The sequence below is a fragment of the Triticum aestivum genome, chromosome 4B (genome assembly GCF_018294505.1).
Source record: "Triticum aestivum cultivar Chinese Spring chromosome 4B, IWGSC CS RefSeq v2.1, whole genome shotgun sequence".
NCBI lineage: Eukaryota > Viridiplantae > Streptophyta > Magnoliopsida > Poales > Poaceae > Triticum > Triticum aestivum.
The window spans coordinates 18,973,385-18,993,983 of NC_057804.1; the positions used below are offsets into that span (position 1 = coordinate 18,973,385).

Here is a 20,599-nt window from a genome sequence, read left to right on the forward strand (position 1 = left end):
CCGCTCAGGGCTTATAGCAGCAACTCTAGCGGATCCTGCAAAATTTTGATACTAGCTATAATGACATGGAAGCGGATTTGCAGCACCCAGGTGCTTCACACTTGAAGAAGAAAAACTGAGATTCTGGGATACCAAACTTGAGTTCCTGATCTACTTATCAGGAAACGTATTCGTAGCAAAAAAAAGACAAAAAATTTCCTACGTATAGAAAGAAACTATTTTGATTGAGAGCCCAGGTTTGATATCCCCAAATTTCAGTTTTTTTGTTATATTTATTGTTTGTATAGGGGCGTGGAGCACGCACGCAGGTGCTCCTGTGTATTTTCCATAATGACATTCGCTACTCCCAACGTGAAGAAATATAGGAGCTTTTAGATCACTTCATTTACAGAGGGGGGAGCAGTATTTATGGAGGCTAGAATCTGGTGCTGCAATTTCTTTGGGTACCGTATTGTGCTGTAGGCCCCTGGCGCATCCATGGACGGGCTTGGGCCCCCATGCACAGGCACAGGCTTGGGCCCCCACTTCCCTGCCCGTGCTTCGAGCGTCCATGATTGAGCCTGCCGCTCCGGATCCGCTGCCCCAGCTTGCCGCTGACCTGACCATGGAGTTGAATGCTACTCCATGCGGGGAAGCTGTGGATGTGCGCCTAGCATTTCCATTTCAAAACCCCCCGAGCAGGAGCCACCACTTCCGGTGCCGCGTAGCGGATACCCCTCCCGCACCTGCTACCGGCTCGATCGCGGCCGTCGGATCCGCCACGCGGCGCCCGATCCCCCGCATCCCGCGCTCCCGAGCCCATCTCCCTCCCACGTTCCCGCCCCTGCCCCTCCCCTCCCCTCCCATCCCATCCCATCCCATAAAGCACGCAGCGGCAGCGGCCACCTTCCCGAAGCCTCCGCCTCCGCCCCCACACGCCGGAATCAACCCCACCTACCCAGACCACTCCCTCACTCACCGAGCTCTAGGGTTCTGCCTGCGGCCGCGCGCCATGGCCAAGGGGAGGCGCCGCGCCGTCCGGCCCCGCGGGGGCGGGTCGGCCGGAGCGGCGGCGGCGGCGTCGGGGAGCAAGGACTACATCTCGGCCGGCGTCAACCTCATGGGCGCCCACCTCGGGATGCGCCGCATGAGTACGTCCGTCGCGCCGCCTCCGATACCCGTCGCCCTCTCCCTCCCTCCGATCTGTCCCCCGAGTAGAGGTCCGAGGTCTCTAATGGCGGGCTCTTGTTTTTTTTTTTTGGCTTCCAGACAGCGAGCAGTCGGAGGCGATTAAGCGCGTCATCGAGTCCTCGGACGTCGTCGACCCCGACCGCGCCATGAGTGAGCACCCCCCCCCCCCCCCCCCCCCCTCCGAAATGCCCCTCCTTTCTCCCTCCTCCTCGCTAGGGTTTGGGTTTTCCCAGGGCTCTCGCCCAACATTGTGTGGTCAATCGTTAGCGCCGTGAATCGTCTCTTGGGTCCCTTGATGTTTGCTTCGGGGCCCACGAGTCAGCCACGCGAAACCGTGAAAACTGCAAGATTTATTTTACCTCTCAGAAAAAAAAAACCTGCGCCTTGACGCGGCTCCTGTGGGAAATCTGGGTTTTGTATGTAGGGATGGTGGACAGCGTGAATGCGAGCGACAGCGACTCGTCGGACGCCGAGGAGATGGAGGACTACGGGCCGCTGCACGAGGCGGCCGGCACGGGGAGGATGGACACCTGCAAGTACCTGGTGGAGGAGCTTGGGTTCGACATCAATGCCGATGCCAACAATGATTCGGGTATATGCCCCTGCTGCTTCCTCAAGTGCCAGATTGAATGCTGTATACTGTGTGGGCTCATCTCTATGTGTAAATTGTTTGCTGCACATGTGTAACCTGCACTGCAGGCTCTTAATTTCGTGCATGCATTTTCTCAGGCGACTTTGCATTTTGCACAGCTAAATGAATGCCCATGTTTTAAATTAGTAATATATATGCTAGCTTTTGAATGGCAATTTTATTGTTAATAAGCAGAATAGTGCCTTGTCCATATACAGCTGCGACGTGGTATCTGTGGTTTCTGCTTCTGATATTGCCTCAAATATGCATTTCTTGTAAATTACTGATGGGCAGAGGTCCATTTTGCAATGTAAATACGTTGTGCTGATGTGTGGATTGTTATGTGTTGAAGTTGTAGTTGCGGTCCGGTATGCGATGGTGCATTTGTAGAACTTTTATGCCTCACTGACATTATCTTGTGTTTGTCTGCCAAAGATGCCTGTGATCTGAGTTATTTGATTGTTTTGAATGCCCTGGGCAGGCATGACACCCTTGGCTTGCGCGGTGGCGCGTGGTAAAGCAATTGCTGTGAGGTATTTGCTTGACAAAGGTGCTAATCTGAATAAGCAAGATAGTGTTGGCTTTTCTCCTCTGCACTATGCTACAAAGAAAGGTGGTTCTCTCTTTCAGCACCTATTTACATTTGTATCTTTACTATTTTGTCGCTGCATAATTTTTTTGTCACTTATTACTCATTTTCTCTGTCAGAGGCCCTGCCTGATCTGGTTACCAATGAGTAGTGGCCGGCCATGCTATTTGTTTTTAGACTGCATATTTATATGTTTGTACTTTGTACTCAAAGCATGACGGTTTGTTGCATCTAAGCACTATGACATGTATAACGTGCCTCTTGGATATATTTTATTACCTCTTATATGTTTATACTCTCTAGTATTTTATTACCTCTGCCTGATCTTATATGTTTGTACGTGAAGCTTGTCATGTGCACTGTGTTTGTGTATCTCTGTCCTCAAAATACATCACTTTATTCAATTGAATAGTGTAGTCCTGATCTTATGATCTGTGTTACTGTTTGGTTCATTGTCCTAAAATAAGAATTGTCTAAAACAACTTAGTATTCATTGTAATTAATATACTTTACTTCTCATTTTTCTTAGGAAACGATGGGCTGGTACGACTGTTGCTATCCAAAGGAGCTAGTGCTGATATATCCTCTTGTGAAGGGACGCCACTACACGTGGCTGTGTCGGATGGGAATTATGGCATCGTCCAGTCTTTATTGCAGCATGATGCAGATGTAATAAGTAGCTTAATGTTTTGATTCTGTATCTGTAGAATTATTTTGCTTTTTCATGGGAACTGACTCTGTTGCGCAAATACCTGTAGCCAAACAGGGTTTTTTCAGATTTAGGAGCACCCATGACTGCTGCAGTTCTTTGTGCTGATATTATTTCTGTCGCTGGAAAAATTTCTGTGTCTGCTGCTTTGAAGTGCATGAAGCTACTTGTCAAGGTATGGTAACCAATTTCATCTTCTTTTTATCTTGACTGCTGCGGGGAATCTAGTGTGGCTTTTGTACTGGATTTCTGAATTTTATGTGAAGTGTAAATATCAACACACATTCATTTATTACACCGGTTGCATCCACAGGCTGGTGCTGGTTTGAACTGTACAACTCCTGATACTCCATTGGTGATAGCAACCAGCAAAGACTTAACTGAATGTGTCCAGTACTTGTTGGAGGTCGGTGCAGATGCCAATATTCCAAGCAACTATGTAAGTTTTTGACTTTTGCGACTTGCTTTTCTTGATTAATATTATCCTTGGCACTTCTAAACTGAGACTTGTGGTGATGATGTCGTGTTGGTAACTGTTGGAGTATGTGGGAATGTCTTAATTATTGCTGCTTTACTATATCACACTTGTTATTAATTGAATGTATGCTATGTCTCTGTTCACACATATTGCGATTATCCTAAATACTTTCCTCCTGTACACAACAGAACGGTACGACACCAATAGAAATTGCTGCAGACTCTGGAAGAAGAGAGCTCGTGGAGATTCTATTTCCATACACTAAACCCATTCAACGTGTGTCAAACTGGAGTGTTGATGGAATCATTACTCACGCAAAACACTTGAAGGAAAAGGTACAAACTCAATTTGAAGTTCATTTATTTTGATGTTGCAATCTGTAGAACCTTATGTTTCTCCTGTTTATGAGATATGTGTGAAATAAGGTGAATGCTATTCGTTTGTTACGGTGTAATATTCTTTTTCCAGAGTCTGCCTAGCAGCTACTCCCTCCGTGCCAAAATACTTGGCATGGTTTTAGGTCAAATCTGTACTAAATCCATGACAAGTATTTTGGAACGGAGGGAGTAAATAACAAATACTCCCTCTGTCCCAAAATTCTTGTCTTAAATTTGTCTAAATATGGATGTATCAAGTCACATTTTAGTACTCCCTCCGTCCCAAAATTCTTGTCTTAAATTTGTCTAAATATGGATGTATCAAGTCACATTTTAGTACTCCCTCCGTCCGAAAATACTTGTCATCAAAATGGATAAAAAGTGATGTATCTAGAAGTAAAATATGTCTAGATACATCTCCTTTTATCCATTTTGATGACAAGTATTTCCGGACGGAGGGAGTGTTAAATACATCCGTATCTAGACAAATTTAAGACAAGAATTTTGGGACGGAGGGAGTATGTAGAAACTGTAGTGCGGAACCATCAGTTGGACAAAGTTGACTAGTTTAGTCTGGCAAGTAAATTCAGGAAGTCCTGAATACATATATTGTGAAACTCTGATCAATAGGGAAGCAAAATAGTAAATACAAAATAGAAACATAATCCTATTAACTGGTTGCATGAAACAGAACTTTAATAGGTTGTTCCATGGAGATAGCATCATGGTATTACTCACTGCAAGCCAGTGAAGTATGTTTTGGTGAGCATATTCATTTGCCATTATTTACTGGTTTTTAGGTGTTCTCATTGCACAATTTTGCCAGTGCCATTGCATGGAGATGGAAGTACCACGTTTAGGGCAGTCCAATTGTTTGTAACTAAACATGCTTACAAATTGAAGTGATAAAATTGTTGCTCTGAAGAGAGGGCTTAAGGATTGCTGTTCTTACTTCTATAAAAGTTGTTTAATTGAGCTTCTCCATGTTTGTTAACTTACATGTTTTGTACTCATTAACATGGTTAACCATCATGATTCAGGGTAAGCAATGTGATAAGGCCAGCAAGGTTAAGCAAAGTGATAAGGGCAGCAAGGTTAAGCGGAAAGAGGATGCCAGTCCACGGAAGTCCTCTTCCGAGGTATGTATATCTTGCACATCTAGCACACTATTAAAGCTGCATCAAATGGGTACTGTGGATATAAATGTGTTCTCTTAATGGTGTAGGAGAAGGTAGTTCAAGATAAGAAGGCTGAGCTGAAATCACTTGGTGCAAAAGCAGTAGAGGAAAAGGACTATGCCGGTGCATCAAAATTCTACAGCGAGGTATGTTGTTGCAGCTGTTCCACTTTTTTTGGCAACATAGTTGGCTGTTGGGCATGGATGTATACACTCTGTCCTTTTGAGTTTTGAGTGGTTTGATTCTGGGATAACGGATCGTGCTTGGGATTTGGTTTGACGCAGGCAATCAAAGTGGATCCTAAAGATGCGACGCTCTATTCAAACAGGAGCCTATGCCATCTAAGGATTGGTGAAGCACATGATGCTCTGGTGGATGCTGATGCTTGCATCAGGCTGCGGCCTGATTGGCCAAAGGGTTACTGCCGGAAAGGAGCTGCCTTAACAGCGCTCAAGGTCAGACAAAACCACACATGGCTAGCCTTTTAACTCGCTGTTTTACATTTCAAACCCCATCTCCCCATGCTGACAATGATGTGCTTCGTGTTTTTTTTAAATCATTAGGACCACAAGGAAGCATGCGATGCGTACATGGCTGCGGTGAAACTGGATCCATCAAATGAGGAGTTGCATGAAGCATTTTGGTATTACTCTTTCCGCTTAACCTTGCAACGTGGAGTATTTCCATCTTTGCCTTTCTTTTCCTGAACACGTCTTCTAGTTCCAAGGACTGCTTAAATAGAACCTGTTTTTAACTCCACGTGCATGTAGCTCTGTCACTATTTTGGTATTGCTTGTACACTGTCGTTGTGTACCGTTAGTGTCATGCATCGTGTGCATTCTTATATATATGGCGTATATCTGGTTGCAACATACTTACTTTGGAATAGGCTGAAGTTTGCACAGTTTGAATTGAACCCTGGCCACCATTGGAGGGCTCGATGATAACGGTTTGTTGCGCCATTTTTCAGGGAGGCGGTCGTGGCAATGAAGGCGGAACTTGGCGCTGGGCAAAGCGGCAGCTCATCGGACTCTGATTAGGGATGTGGGCGTGCTCAGTGGTTCCCTTCCAGGCCTCTCATTGCGTGCTTGTTTACGTCTGGCCAAACTGCTGATCTCTTTTTTGTCTTAGCCGTATGGCGAAGTCGTGCTCAGTTCCTTAGAAATGCCGCGCTGTTGCTATGCGAGCGCTTTGAATTAGTACGGTGCTTTGACGATCTGTTTGGAGCATGGATGGTACTGTATTTTGCTAGACTCTGGTGGTGGATGCTTTGGATTGAACTTGTTTTATCATCTGTGTTTGGTTCGTCCAAATCCGTCTTCAAATGCCCTAGGCCGTTTTGAATTTCTTTCAGTTAGCCACATTGGCTCGGCTCTCCTGCATTGCATGGTTGAGAAGAATTTATAAGGATGATTATTTGGATGAGTGGTTGAGTTGGGTGGGTATTTGAATTGCTGGACGCTCTGAATAGTTTTTCTAATACTCCCTCCGTTCGGAATTACTTGTCATAGAAATGGATGTATCTAGATGTATTTTAGTTCTAGATACATCCATTTCCGAGACAAGTAATTCCGAACGGAGGGAGTAGCTTCAACCTGGGTCCGTTTGGAATTACTTGTCACAAAAATGGACAAAAATGAACGTACCTATAACTAAAATGCATCTAGATACATTCATTTCTTGAACGAGTAATTCTGAACGGAAGGAGTATCTAAGAAAGCTTTCAATCTAAAGTGAGTCGTTAGAAAAGAAATAGATACCACCGATCATTTGTTTCCTTTTATTTGCGACGGAATTTTGTCGGCAAACCACTCTGAGTGGAATCACCAACACCAACACGGCAACAAATTGAGAAGGGTACAGCTGATGGGGACTTAAACTTACCCTAACCCGCTACCCGAACCTTAATTGTTGGGTATCGGGTCAGGGTTCGGTTCTCATTTCCTGGCTATTCGGTTTTTGGGTTCCAGTCTGGAAAACCCGAAATACCCATGCTACCCGAATTATTCATACTAACCAAATTGTTCATGCTAACCAAATTACCCACGCTATTATCACACTGTCATGTTACCCATACTAACTAAAATACCCATACTACCCGAATTATTCATACGAAAAGCTGATGTGTGCTCCGAATATTTTGGGGTTTTTTGGGTATCGGAATTACCCAGACCGAAATTTCAGGTAATTTGGGTTTGGGTATTTTTTGGCAGAAAAAATTTCGGTCCCCATTTTTTAGTACCTGAATTACCCATAAACCGAACTACCCGAACCGAAATAACCGAACGCCTAGGGTGATCGACATCTGATAATTTGTTTGTCTGCAATCAGGGTTGTGAGAATGTCTAACATGCCTTCTTTTTTTATTTCTCGAGTGAAGCAAGTTTGGGTTTATCGCAAGCCATCGACGGATTCCTGCATTTTTCCTTTTAAACTATGACCAAAATAATTTTTCCTTTGCCCCGGTTTTTTCCGAACCGAAGGCATGAACAGAATACCCCCACCGTCTCAAAATATAGTGTGTATTAGATATTTTCAAAGTCCATCCAAAACAGAAAAAGATGTTGTCAGAGTCAAACCTTGAAAATCTTGACCAAACTTACAGGAAAAACCGTCCTCGCCTAAAATACGAAATCAATACCATTATATTCATGAAGGAACATATTTTCATGTGGTATGTATGTATGAATTCGGCATCGTGGAGATGGATAGTTTGCTCAATGAATTTGTCCTTTGATTAAAGTTTGTGATGATTTTCGCCAAAAAAAAAGTTTGCGAATTGTAATAATTGACTTTCGCGAAAACCAAATGCACCCAGATGAATTTTTTTATCCCCACATTTTCCCTCGACATTTTTCCATTGAAAAAAAAAGTGGCGCAAGCCCAGCTGCCCATTTCACTTTCCCTCGCTCGCTCCCGCTTCCGCTTCTCCTCCTCCCCTCCTTTCCCCTTCCCCGCCTTCTCCCCCTCGAAGCCACCGCCGAAGAGCCCCCACCGGCCCCGAACCCCTGCCACCGGAGCTGCCGCCGGCCGCCGGCCGCCGCGGAAGCCCCGCTACGATGGGGGCGGCGCAGTCGTCCCCGGGCGAGCCCGGCCTCGACCTGGCCTCCACGCTCGACGGTACGCGCATCTCCGCCACCGCGCGAAACCCTAGCCCCGCCTCGCGCGTTCCCTCGTCTCCGACGGCGGCGAGCTGACTCGGTCCCTGCCTCCTCCAGCCTGCCCCGGCCCGACTGAGAGGGCGCTGCTCGCGGCGGTCCTGGATGGCGACGTTCCCCGCCTCAAGGGTGAGTACCGTACCGCACCGCACCGCACGCCTCGCCGTCCCCCGCCGCCTCGTCCGCGGCGCGCTTGCCTGCCTGCCCGTGAGGCTCCTGCTGCCTGCAGGAGCGCTTGGTTTGCTTCGCGCGTGCTGGACGGTTGTGGGGAGACCCCGATTGTGCGCCCGTCATGCTAATCAGGGGTGTATTTGCCTGCATCACGATTGTTTTTTGCCACCTGACACGCCATGGTGGTGGTTGGTGCCTACCCAATTGCCCCTGAAAAGGAAGTAGTGGCACCTACCCTTGTGATGAACTGAGGTTTTCGGCCAGATTTGGCTTTGTGATTCTATTACTATGGTGCTTTAGGCTGCTGAATTTCCATGTTTGTTGGCAATTTTGACCCAGATTGTGCAATCATTTTATTTTGTCGCAGACTTATAGTTCTCATATGCATTTTATTATAACTTATCTGCCACATTTTGGGGTTGATGTAGATATTGTTCATGCAATGGATGTCGAGGATAGAGCAAACCTTGCTGACATGGATATACTAGAGGGCGCTGGACTGCTAGGATTGGCCTCATACACGCGTCAAATGAAGGTCTGCGAATACTTGGTAGAGGAGCTTGGCCTTGACGTCAATGCCGGTGGCTCCCGTGGTGGTGCGTGTATTTCCTCTTCTAGATCAGTTACTGCATTTTTTGTGTTATTGGTTTGCTTCTATGGATTGCCATACTGTCATGTAAGCTGTTCTGTCTGATGCAACATGTAACTCAGATAATGGCTTAGCTATTTTGTTTACATATTCTTTTTAGCTCTAGCATGTAATTGCTATATCTAATTCTGAATGTTAAAAGCAGAATTTGCATGTGGAAACAAGTGGTGCTGTGCTGTCAAATTGTACGTTTTCACCGTCTTTGTCTCTGTTTTGCACTTCTCTGGTGTTCTTGTATGTTTTTTTTGTTTCTGCTTAACTAAATGATGCTGATGCAGGTCCTTTTGAGAGCGTTTTACTTTTTATGTAATTTTTGGCATCCACCTCCAAGGTGCAAAGGGGAAGCAAAGCTATTTATTATCTCATTTTCTTAGATACACTCTACTGGAATGATTGTATGATATCTGGTTGGTTGATGACATGGACAAATTTGCCAACACATATACATACAAGCTATTGGAGATGCTCTTATGATCAAATATGTAGCTCCCATTACATTAATTATTCATCACACATATTCTACTTTGTTATAAATAGAAGGACAAACTGTGTGATGCATGGGCCTCGTGTAGTCTTCCCATATTCTAACTTGCATGTAGCATACAAACCAATCCATAGTATTACGTCGGCAAAGATTACCTCGGTTTTGAATTTTCAAGATCTTCTCTCTCAAATTATGTACCTGATTGGTGAATTGTTTTCACCACTAGCATTTTGTGACGAGATCTTTGAAACTAGATCCTATGTTGATATGTTTTGATGACCTTTTTTTCTTCTGTCAGTAGTTTTTAGGTTATAGTGACTTGGTTACCATGTTATAGCCACTTGGTACTGGGTTATAGACGCTTGGTTGCCACATTAGGGTCATCACTCTCCCATTCATATAAGACTTGCATGGTGGTACTTTATGGTCTGATATCATCTCCTACTTATTGGCAACAATTGTATTCTCACTCTCTGAGACTGCACAAGATTGCAATGCCTAAATACATTATTACTTGGTAACCCCATGCACTATTAGCGTGATAATCTTTCACTACTAATATGGTAGCCGTTGTATGATAATCTGGAGTTGGTAGCGACAAAATGGGATCTTGTTTAGAAGCTCCCGCCGAAACGAACTCAACAATTAAGATGGATCGTTAATCAGGTTGGTGATTTAGGACATAAATTGTTTTGAATTTTGGATTTAGCAATAAACGCTGATGGCATCGGCATGAAGTGGTAGGCTCTGCACATGCATACACCATCTTTCCTATTGGCGACGAGCTACATTGGAATCCGCTGTATAGGAAAACTATCTGGGCACGTGCACATATTAGTTTTTCTGTTAATATAATTAATCACATTCTGGCTTTAAGGTTTTTTACCATTTTTATGTGGTATTTTGTCAATATGCTGGCTATATATGTAGCAGGAGTTAACATAAGGGTTCCACATATAACATCTCTTAGTGCAATTCAGAGCACGTGGGAACATCTACCTCCCTTCCCAAACATACAAACTGGAACACATCACACACGTGGGCATGCCTGCTCCCGCACGCATACCATACTACATGTTTTATGTGGTTATCTGGTGGTGAGAGGATCTTTTAGTATTTGCATGGAATGTGGTTTATCTGCCACATTTATAGGAATTTATGTAATGGCAGCACATGCGTGTAAGGAAGAAACATGCATACCTTATACTATTGTACATTAGTAGAGCTTGAGTGTTTTCGCCTTCAATAAGAGAGAGCAAGATATATTGGTGACCTGACAGATTGCTTGTTTGTTGGCAGGTCCACCACCTTTGGGTTGTGCAGCATTGTCTGGAGAATGTGTTGCTGCCAGATATCTTCTCAACCATGGAGCTGATCCAAATAAGATAGATGGGGCAGGCCTTGCTCCTCTTCATTGTGCTGCTAAAAATGGTCTCTCCCTCTCTCTGCATATGTTCATTGATCTATTGGTGATTTTCATGAATATTAATCTGTTGCTAAACGAGAACAATTGAATGCGAAGCTGTAACCATCAAACCTTCCGGTTTTGAATATTGAAAATACTTCCCGGTAATTTCACTGTTGTGCAGTAACTCCTTGCTCCATGATAGTTTGTTCCACTGACTTATTTGTTGTCCTATATTTTCTATGCTGGGCATGTCTGGTCTGGCCTCAGGATCAGCAATTTAGAAACCACCCGGCAATCTTTTATTCACCTATCTTTAACATTCTTCTCTCAATCTTCTTAAAGCTATGTTGGTGAAATTTGTTTTACAGAATCCTCAGGCACTCGAGAAAATCGTGCCTTTTTTTAAACACAGGCAAATACCACCTCTTCACCTTCTTGACAAACCTCTTGCCCCTCTACATCTTCAGATTCGTATTCTTCCTCATCTCCTTCACCATCATGGATAGTTGTGTTAACAAATTTCCTTAGCAGGCAACCGCTGGATATGTGTCCTTCACCACATTTGTAGCATTTTGCGCCTTCATTGGACTTGCCCTTGCCTCTAGTTTGCTTCTGGATGGGTCGTTTTGCCTTTGGTGGAGCGGTCTTTTCTTCCACTCTATTAGGCTGACTCCTAGACGAGCCTTCGGCATGAGGATATGGAGCCTTAGTTGCATTTCTTGTCCTCACAAACCTCTCGGCCTTTAAGGCTAGAGCTTGTGCTTGATCAATGGACCAGATTTGTTGCATCATCAATCGATCTTGAATAGAGCATCATTGAGACCATTGATGTACCTTGCAACTTGTTGATCTTCAGTTTCAGCAAGGTTGCACCTCACTTGTAGCCTTAGAAACTCCTCCATGTAACCTGAAACGGTCCTATTTCCTTGAGCACAATTTTGAAATTGGATAAACAGGATCTGGTCATAATCAGCGGGCAGAAATCTCCCTTTCAAGAGACTTTTCATTTGCCGTCAAGTTCTCACACGAGGTTCTCCTCTCAGCCTGTGCTCTTCTTGAACGCGATGCCACCATGCACCTGCTCCTCCTTTCAGCTTGTATGCAGCAGGATTGGGCAGCTAGCGGCGCCCTGGGGAGGCAGCAGCAGTGACGTGACCTTGGGGAGGTGGCAGCGTCACAGGTGGAGCAGCAGGGTTGACCTGCGGATGGTGGAGGCGGACGAAGTAGCAGCCGCTCCTGGCCTTGTTAAGCATGTGCAGCTGCTCTTGCCAGGAGCGTGGACCTGCAGGGCGGGGTGACGGACTGCAGGGCGGGGCGCCGGAGCAAGCGGGCGGCGCGTGCAGGCTGAAGGGGGCTGACCAGAGGCGGAGGCGTGCGGGGCGCTAGGACAGAGTAGCAGCCGCCGGCGAGATAGACAGCCAGAAGAAACCGGCGGCGCGAGAGATTGGATCGGGAGACGGAAAAAAAATCGATCGGAAGAGGGGGACAAGTTGTGGCGTCCGGAGGAGAGCTAAACCTAGGCTCTAATACCATTTGATTTTATGATGCAACTTATATCTATTGCATCATAGCCCAAGGGGCATATATATATATTACACAAGACTTGGGGTACAAGGAAATGAAAGATAGCCTAATAGGACTCCTAGACCTATTACTAATACTCCTTAACAATCATTACTTACCGTTGTTAATATGAGCCTTCAATCCCGGCAGCATTTAATTCTAGTGGTTCTTTCATACCATACTTTGAAACAATGGTGTTTGATCCACACTTTTTTTTCCAAAAGGGGATAGCCGGCCTCTGCGTCATGATAATGCACACATCCATGTTTGATCCAGTGATCCACACATATCATCGATAAGTTTAAGACATGGGTGTCCGGGTAACAATATTGACCCATCTGGTTAAGGTGCCATTAACGTTCAATTGTCGGTTCTGCTTTTGATCCTCTCATGATTGTCATTGCAATTTCTGAAAAAAAAATTGTAACAACTTAGAGGAACTCAAATGAATTTTATGGTGAACTGATGTCTGTATCTTCAAATGTTTTGGCTTATTATACGAAGAAAAGGTCGTTATGGAACTCTTTAGTGGTTCAGTGCACATCTTATAGGAATTTAATTATTGCATATTTGTCTTAGCCAGCTCTTATAGTGTGTCTTTTTAATGGTTGTTCTTTATGACACCCATGCTATTCATGTGTTTTGCTAGGGAATGAAGAAGTAATGCGTCTATTATTATCCAGAGGAGCCAGCGTGGATATAGATGATGTTTTTCAGGGGACGCCCCTGCACACTGCTTCTTCCTTTGGGAATGCTGGTGCTTTGAAGATTTTGTTGGATCACCATGCAGATGTAATGTGTAAATTCCACAATTTTTTCATTGACAATTTGGACAACTTGATGCAATCTGGACGTGTTATATGCTTGCTTCATCTGTTATGTTGGACTTATCTTTGATATTTTACCAAATCTACTTTCACAAGTATTGAAGTTTTTACTGTACTTTGTTTTGACAAGTCCAATTATTCATTCATAAATTTTCTAGTCACCTATCGTTCAAAATAGTGGGAATACCTATAATGGCCAAGTTTAGGGTAGTTCGCTGGTAATTTAGCTTTAGAAATCCAAAATAGTGCTAATGTATGGATGCGAGTTCAGATATATTATGTCGCTGTGGAGTCAAATGCGTCAAACCTGTTTTTCTGTTCTTACGTTGTATTTACAGTCTTACTGCTCTAACTGTTGAATTATGTCACTTCTAAGAATATGCTTTTCTTCTTTTTAATTTGTAGCCAAACAGGGTTTCACAAGTTTCAGGTACCCCTCTAATTATGGCTCTTGATTCTACCAAGCATGGAGTGAGTGAATCTGACACACTCAATTGTGTGAAGCTACTTGTCAAGGTCTGGTATCCTGTTTGCTTTGTTTCTTCATGTCTTCTCCTAGACGGGAACTCTAGTATATAGATATAAGTGGGTTTTGTTATCTAATTCTTTCTTTCATTATCTGTTTTATGCATGGCGTTTTGCGTTGCATAACATGCGTCCACAGGCTGGTGCTGACATGAATTCTGCTAATCCGAAAACTCCTTTGGTGGTGGCAGCTATGTATGGCTTGGCTGACTGTATTAAGTACTTGCTAGAGGCCGGTGCAAATCCTAACATTCCAGATAAGCAGGTGAATTTTTGTTCCTCATATTTTTTTGTTATTCTTAATGCATATGGTACTTTTGTTGGCTCAATGTGTCATATGCTTCTGAAACGGTGGATAAGTCGTGTCAAACCTTACGAATCTTATGGAAAGTTCTTTTCCCTTTTTGAGATTGATGCGGGGGGTATGGGGAGCAAAATTCCCCACCGCTTGTTGATTCAACTCGAACGGGCAGGGCTATTGAATGCAATTGTTCGACTCTGGACGCATACCCTTATCTGTTGATTTTTGTACAAGTGGCGGGTAGTGACTTTTATTTAAGTTTTATGCGGAATGTTATTGTAACTTGTAAGAATATCACATGCTTCCAGAAAACAAACATTGTGGTCAAAAGGTTGTTAGTTTTGTCTTAAAAAGGGGAGAACCATGGGACATAATGAGTATTTTCTAAAGTTATGTGGTTCTTGGCATTTGACTTGATGATTGTGAAGGGTAAGGAAGCTAGCCGAGCCTAGTAGGATCCACGTAGGTAGCTGGAACGTAGGGTCCTTGATGAGTAAGTGTTAGATGTACCCATGTAGCCATCGATTTCTACAGAGCCTTTTGTATTTACCCCATTCGTCGGTGGTGCTGGTTGCTCTCATGACTTTCACTGATAGTGCTGCTGCATATTGGCTTCATCGACCACGCCTTGCACACATGCCTTCCTTGGTGGACGACTTGCGTTTGGAAGGTAGCTTCATGGGAGTTTGGAGTGACCGGGGCTAGTAGAATCGAAGCTAAAAGATACCTGGTGGTGGAACGATGATGTCCAAAAGGCTATGAAGGAGACGAAAGATTGTTTCAAACGCCTACACCTGGATAGGAGTGCAGATGACATATAGAAGTACAGGGTGGCGAAGAAGACCGTAGAGGGAGCTTGTGAAGCAAGGGGTCGGGTGATGAGGACCTGTACCAACGTTTAAACACGAAGGAAGGCGATAGGGACATCTATAAGATGATCAAGATCCGAGAGAGGAAGACGAAGGATGTCAACCAAGTTAAACGCACCCAGGAGCCCGAGGGAAGGAGGCTTTAAAAAGGATGAAAAGAGGCAAGGCGATAGAACCTAATTGTATTCCCCTTGAGGTGTGGAGAGGCCTTGGTGACATAACGATAGTATGGGAAACTAAGCTTTTCAACCTCATTTTTTGTTTCGGTCAAACAAGATGCCCGGAGAATGGCGGCGGAGTATATTAGTACCAATCTTCAAGAACAAGGGGTATGTTCTAAGTTGTACTAGTTACCATGGAAATAAGCTGATGAGCCATACAATGAAGCTATGGGAGACAGTCACTGAGCATCGCTTAAGAAGAATGACAAGCGTGACAAAAATCAATTTGGTTTCATGTCTGGGAGGTCGACCATGGAAGTCATTTTCTTGGTACGACAACTTATGGAGAGATGCAGGGAATAAAAAGACCTGCATATGGTGTTCATTGACTTGGAGAAGGCTTACGATAAGATACCGCGAAATGTCATGTGGTGGGCCTTGGAGAAACACAAATTCCCAACAAAGTACATTACCCTAATCAAGGACATGTACGCCAATGTTCAAGTGTTTGAACATGTGATGGCTGCAAAGATGACTTCCCAATTAAAATAGGACTGCACCAAGGGCTAGCTTTGAGTCCTTATTTTTTTGCATTGGTGATGGATGAGGTCACAAGGGATAGACAAGGAGATATCCCATGGTGTATGCTAGTCGATGATAGTCAGACGGGGCTAATAGAAAGTTAGAGCTGTGGAGACAGACTTTAGAGTCGAAAGGTTTTAAGGCTTAGTAGAACTAAAACTGAGTACATGAGGTGTGGTTTCAATACTACTCCCTTCGTAAAGATAATGGCATTTAGATCACTAAAGTAGTGATCTAAATGCTCTTATATTTCTTTACGGAGGGAGTACTAGGGGAGGAGGAAGTTAGCCTTGATGGGGAGGTGGTACCTCAGAAGGACACCTTTCGATATTTGGGGTCAATGTTGTAGAAGGATGGTGATATCAACGAAGATGTGAGCCATCGAATCAAAGTTGGATGGATGAAGTGGCGCCAAGCGTCTGGCATTCTCTGTGATAAGAGTGCGTCACAAAGCTAAAAGACATGTTCTATAGGATGGTGATTCGATCTGCGATGTTGTATGTCCCTGAGTGTTGGCCAACTAAAAGGCGACATGTCCAACAACTAGGTGTAGAAAAGATGCACATGTTGATATGGATATGTGGCCACACAAGAAAGGAACGGGGAATGATGATTTACATGATAGAGTTGGGGTGACATCGATTGAAGAGAAGCTTGTCCAACATCGTTTGAGATGGTTTGGTTGTACACAACGCAAGCCTCCTGAAGCGCCAGTGCTTAGCGGATGGTTAAGGTGTGCTGGAGAGGTCGGGGTAAACCAAACTTGATATGAAAGGGGTTCGCAAAGAGAAATATGGACTGAAACATCACCAAAGATTTAGTCATGGACAGGGTTAGCTATTCACGTGCCAGAGTTATGACTTGGTTTTGACTCTCATGGGTTTCAGCTCTAGCCTATCCCGACTTGTTTGACACTAAAAGGCTTTGTTGTTGTTGTTATTGTTGTTGTCGCCGTTATTGTTGTATGTGATTCTTGGCATTTTCCATGGAGATGCAGCTAACCAGTTTGTATCACTTGACTGGTATCCCATTTTAGAATATTATCTTGTGAAAAAAGGTCATATTACTATTACTTGTGGTGATGATGTCGTGTTGGTAACTGTTGGAACACGTGGGAATGTCTTAATTATTGCTGCTTTAGTGTATCACAGTGTTGTTTTAACTGTATGTATCCTATGTTTCTGTTGACACATTGTGATCATCCTCCATAAATATCTTCCTCCTGTTCTTTTTTGTACATAACAGTGCGGTACGACACCAATAGAAATCGCTGCAGACTCTGGAAGAAGAGAGCTCGTGGAGATTCTATTTCCATTCACTAAACCCATTCAATGTGTGCCAAGCTGGAGTGTTGATGGAATCATTACCCACGTAAAATCAAAGCACTTGAAGGACAAGGTACAAACTCAATTTGAAGCTCATTTATTTCAATGTTACAATTTGTAGAACCTTATGTTTGTCCTGTTCGTGAGATGTGTGTGAAATAAGGTGCATGTCATTTGTTCGTTATGGTGTGATATTCTTTTTCAACAGAATCTGCCTAGCAGCTACAATAACAAATATGTAGAAATAGTAGTGTGGAACCATCACTGGGACAATGTTAACTAGTCTAGTCCGGCAAATAAAATCAGGAAGTCCTGAACACATATGGTGAAACTCTGGTTAATAGGGGAGCAAGTACAAAATAGAAACATGATCCTATTAACTGGTTGCATGAAACAGAACATCATGATATTACTCACTGCAAGTTAGTCAAGTATGTTTTGCTGCGCATATTCATTTGCCATTGTTTGCTGGTTTTTAGGTGTCATCATTGCACAATTTTGCCAATACTGTTGCTTGGAGATGGAAGTACCATGTTTAGGGCATTCCAATTGTTTTCAACTAAACATGCTTATGAATTGAAGTGATAAAATTGTTGCTCTGAAGAGAGGGCTTAAGTACATGTTCTCTTAATGGTGTAGGACAAGGTAGGTCAAGATAAGAAGGCTGAGCTGAAATCACTTGGTGCAAAAGCAGTAGAGGAGAAGGACTACGCCGGTGCATCAAAATTCTACAGTGAGGTATATTGTTGTGGTATCATACCTTCCTACTGGACTTGTGGTACATAATTGACTGTTGGGCATGCCGCATGGATGTATATGCTCTACCCGTTTGAGCGCTTTGATTCTGGGATGACGGATCATGCTCATGATTTGGTTTGATGCAGGCAATCAAAGTGGATCCTGAAGATGCAACGCTCTATTCAAACAGGGGCCTTTGCCATCTAAGGATTGGTGAAGCACATGATGCTCTGGTGGATGCCAATGCTTGCATAAGGCTGCGACCTGATTGGCCAAAAGGTTACTGGCGGAAAGGAGCTGCCTTAACAGCCCTCAAGGTCAGACAAAATCAGCGCATTGCTGGCCTTTTGCTTGCTTTTTACATGTCAACCCCGTCTCCTCGCGTGGACAATAACAATATGCTTCGTGTTTTTGTATCCTTAGGATCACAAGGAAGCATGTGATACGTACATGGCTGCGATGAAGCTGGATCCTGCAAGTCAGGAGATTCATGAAGCATTTTGGTAACTCTTCCCATCTCGCCTTTCGTTTTCTTCAACACGTCTTCTAATTCCAAGGATCCTTTAAATATAACTGGTTTTAACTTTGACTCCATACGTAACTTTGTCGTTATGTTATGCATATCATTATTCTGGCAGAATTGATAATCAAGTGAAGCATGATTTATTATCATATTGCGGGTGCACTCAAATAGTGTATATTTGCTTGCATCATTACTTTGGGGCTGAAATGCTTGGTAGTATTTTTTAAAAAGAAGTTCGGAATAGATTAAACTTGCGTAGCTTGAATCTAACACACCATGGTGGCTCCATAATAACCGGTGCTGCGTCTGACATTTTCAGGGACGCAGTTGCGGCAATGAAGGAGGAACTTGATGCTGAACAAAGCGGCAGCTCATCTGAATCTGATTAGGGCCTGCATGGTTGGGCTGGTTTCGGCTGTGCTCACTGGTTCCCTTCCGGCTTGTTTTACGTCTGGTGATCTCGTTTTTGTCTGAGAAACCGTGAAACGTTGCGTTGTTGCTACATGGCCATGGGTGCTTGCGTGTGCGAGCGCTTTAATCAGTTCTGGCACGTATTCATCCAAATCCGTCTAGAACGCTCATGATGCGCGTCATTTTAAACTTTTTCCCCACTTAGGCCCCGCTTGGAATGTTGTTTTTCTGCCACCCTTGTAACATTTTACACCTGTATTATACTAGTCTCAAACCGAATACATGCCACAGGGTTGTATTTCCATTCCGCTTCTAGCCTCCGCTTGGAATGTTGTTTTTCTGCCACCCCTGTAAGTTGGCTCCAGTTTCAATTCGGTTGTAAAATATACATGGCGCCCAAGTTGCAGCACTACATATATGTTCAAACATGCATGGCACCCAAATGTATAGCTTTTCAACAGCACAGACTTTCTAATACACACGTACAGAATTTTCAACAGCACAGACTGCACTTCCACACAAATTGCACAGGTATAAAATGAGCTAAATTTTTGATTTATATAACAGTACAACCATTGTTCATCTGTTTGTTTATCAGTATTTCTAGGTTTACATCAATCTGAACTTCGACAGCAGCTAACGAACTGAATTCTTGTGAAACTTTGGCAGCAGCTGTTAACTGGCAGGAGGGTTCGGGCTAATCATGACCAAGCAGGACGGCCACGTCGCCAAGGAGTACTCCGCCGCCGGTTGAACGGGGAAGGGGCGGGGAGGGATGGCAGAGGAGGAGGAGGAGGGAGGATACCTTGGTGGAGCAGAGGAGGATGAGCGATTCGCCGTCACGGTCAGGTCACGGCTGCCGTCGCGGCCAGGAGTGACTCGCCGTCACTGTCGCGGCCAGGAGCGAGTCGCCGTCACCGTCGCGGCCAGGAACGAGTCGCCGTCACTGTCGCGGCCAGGAGCGACTCGCCGTCATTGTGGCGGCCAGGAGCGAGTCGCCGTCACCGTCGCGGCCAGGAACGGGTCGCCGTCGTCGGCGCGCCTAACCCCCGTCGTGGCCACCGTCTTCTGCGCCTCACCACGTCGCCGTCGCGAACGCCGTTGCTTGACCACCTCGTGGACACCAGCGCCGGCGCCTCCCGGCGGCGCAACTCGATCTAGGTCTCGAGCGAGAGGCGAGGTGGGGAAAAACGACGGCCTCTGGTCTGTATCGGATACCGGCCTGATACGGGTGTAAACGAGAAAACCAGTGTAAAACTTACAGCCCAAAAACGACATGCCAAGCACCAACGACAGGCCCATCCGTTTTTATTTTACGGGGGTATATTTTACAGGTGTATTGGGCCTTAAAACGAGGATCCAAGCGGGGCCTTAGGCCGCGCTTGCCGTCAATGTAATTGAATACAGATGTAATTTACTTACAGGTGTAACTTACTGGTCAAGAGCTATTTCCTGCCAGAAACCAAAACGACAGGCAGAGGCCTCTGAGTTTTTAATTCTTTTGAAAGACCCCGCATGCTGCTGGCATTTCATTGATTTAGAAGGAGGGAGCGGCAAACAGGGTTGATGAAGTGATCAGTGAATGAGATAGTACAATAGAAAATAAGGAGGTGTTTGTTTCCAAGTTTTTTGCCCGTCACCTGTTAACGCCGTAAAGGGAAAACAGTCCCCGCGTTTCGTAACTCCACACCGTAAACAGGTCCAGGCCAGTTATGTATCGATACCGCCCACCTCCCACCGGTAAAGACTGCGGTATCGATCTCATGCCCTCC

At 44.6% G+C, this 20,599-nt stretch overlaps 2 protein-coding genes across 5 annotated transcripts; both read left to right on the forward strand.

Annotated features, from left to right (window-relative positions):
* Nucleotides 1–589: 589 nt before the first annotated feature.
* LOC123090653 (poly [ADP-ribose] polymerase tankyrase-1) lies at nucleotides 590–6,421 on the forward strand. Its single transcript, XM_044511968.1, has 13 exons — nucleotides 590–1,130; nucleotides 1,249–1,320; nucleotides 1,595–1,762; nucleotides 2,283–2,414; nucleotides 2,920–3,059; nucleotides 3,149–3,274; nucleotides 3,413–3,538; nucleotides 3,766–3,912; nucleotides 4,995–5,093; nucleotides 5,180–5,278; nucleotides 5,417–5,587; nucleotides 5,696–5,775; nucleotides 6,103–6,421. The coding sequence occupies exons 1-13, from the start codon at nucleotides 605–607 to the stop codon at nucleotides 6,170–6,172; spliced, it is 1,956 nt and encodes a 651-aa protein (XP_044367903.1). The 5' UTR covers nucleotides 590–604; the 3' UTR covers nucleotides 6,173–6,421.
* A 1,606-nt stretch (nucleotides 6,422–8,027) lies between these two features.
* LOC123090654 (poly [ADP-ribose] polymerase tankyrase-1) lies at nucleotides 8,028–19,198 on the forward strand. Of its 4 annotated transcripts, XM_044511972.1 has the most exons (13): nucleotides 8,069–8,252; nucleotides 8,351–8,419; nucleotides 8,890–9,057; nucleotides 9,256–9,295; nucleotides 10,894–11,025; nucleotides 13,215–13,357; nucleotides 13,798–13,908; nucleotides 14,057–14,182; nucleotides 17,076–17,228; nucleotides 17,795–17,893; nucleotides 18,040–18,210; nucleotides 18,317–18,396; nucleotides 18,736–19,198. In XM_044511972.1, the coding sequence occupies exons 3-13, from the start codon at nucleotides 9,037–9,039 to the stop codon at nucleotides 18,803–18,805; spliced, it is 1,146 nt and encodes a 381-aa protein (XP_044367907.1). In that variant the 5' UTR covers nucleotides 8,069–8,252; nucleotides 8,351–8,419; nucleotides 8,890–9,036; the 3' UTR covers nucleotides 18,806–19,198. The 4 variants fall into 4 exon arrangements, with proteins under 4 accessions (XP_044367904.1, XP_044367906.1, XP_044367907.1 ...); XM_044511969.1 differs by lacking the exon at nucleotides 9,256–9,295 and having other exon boundaries at nucleotides 8,028–8,252; XM_044511973.1 differs by lacking the exon at nucleotides 8,351–8,419 and having other exon boundaries at nucleotides 8,081–8,252.
* The last annotated feature ends 1,401 nt before the right edge of the window (nucleotides 19,199–20,599 follow it).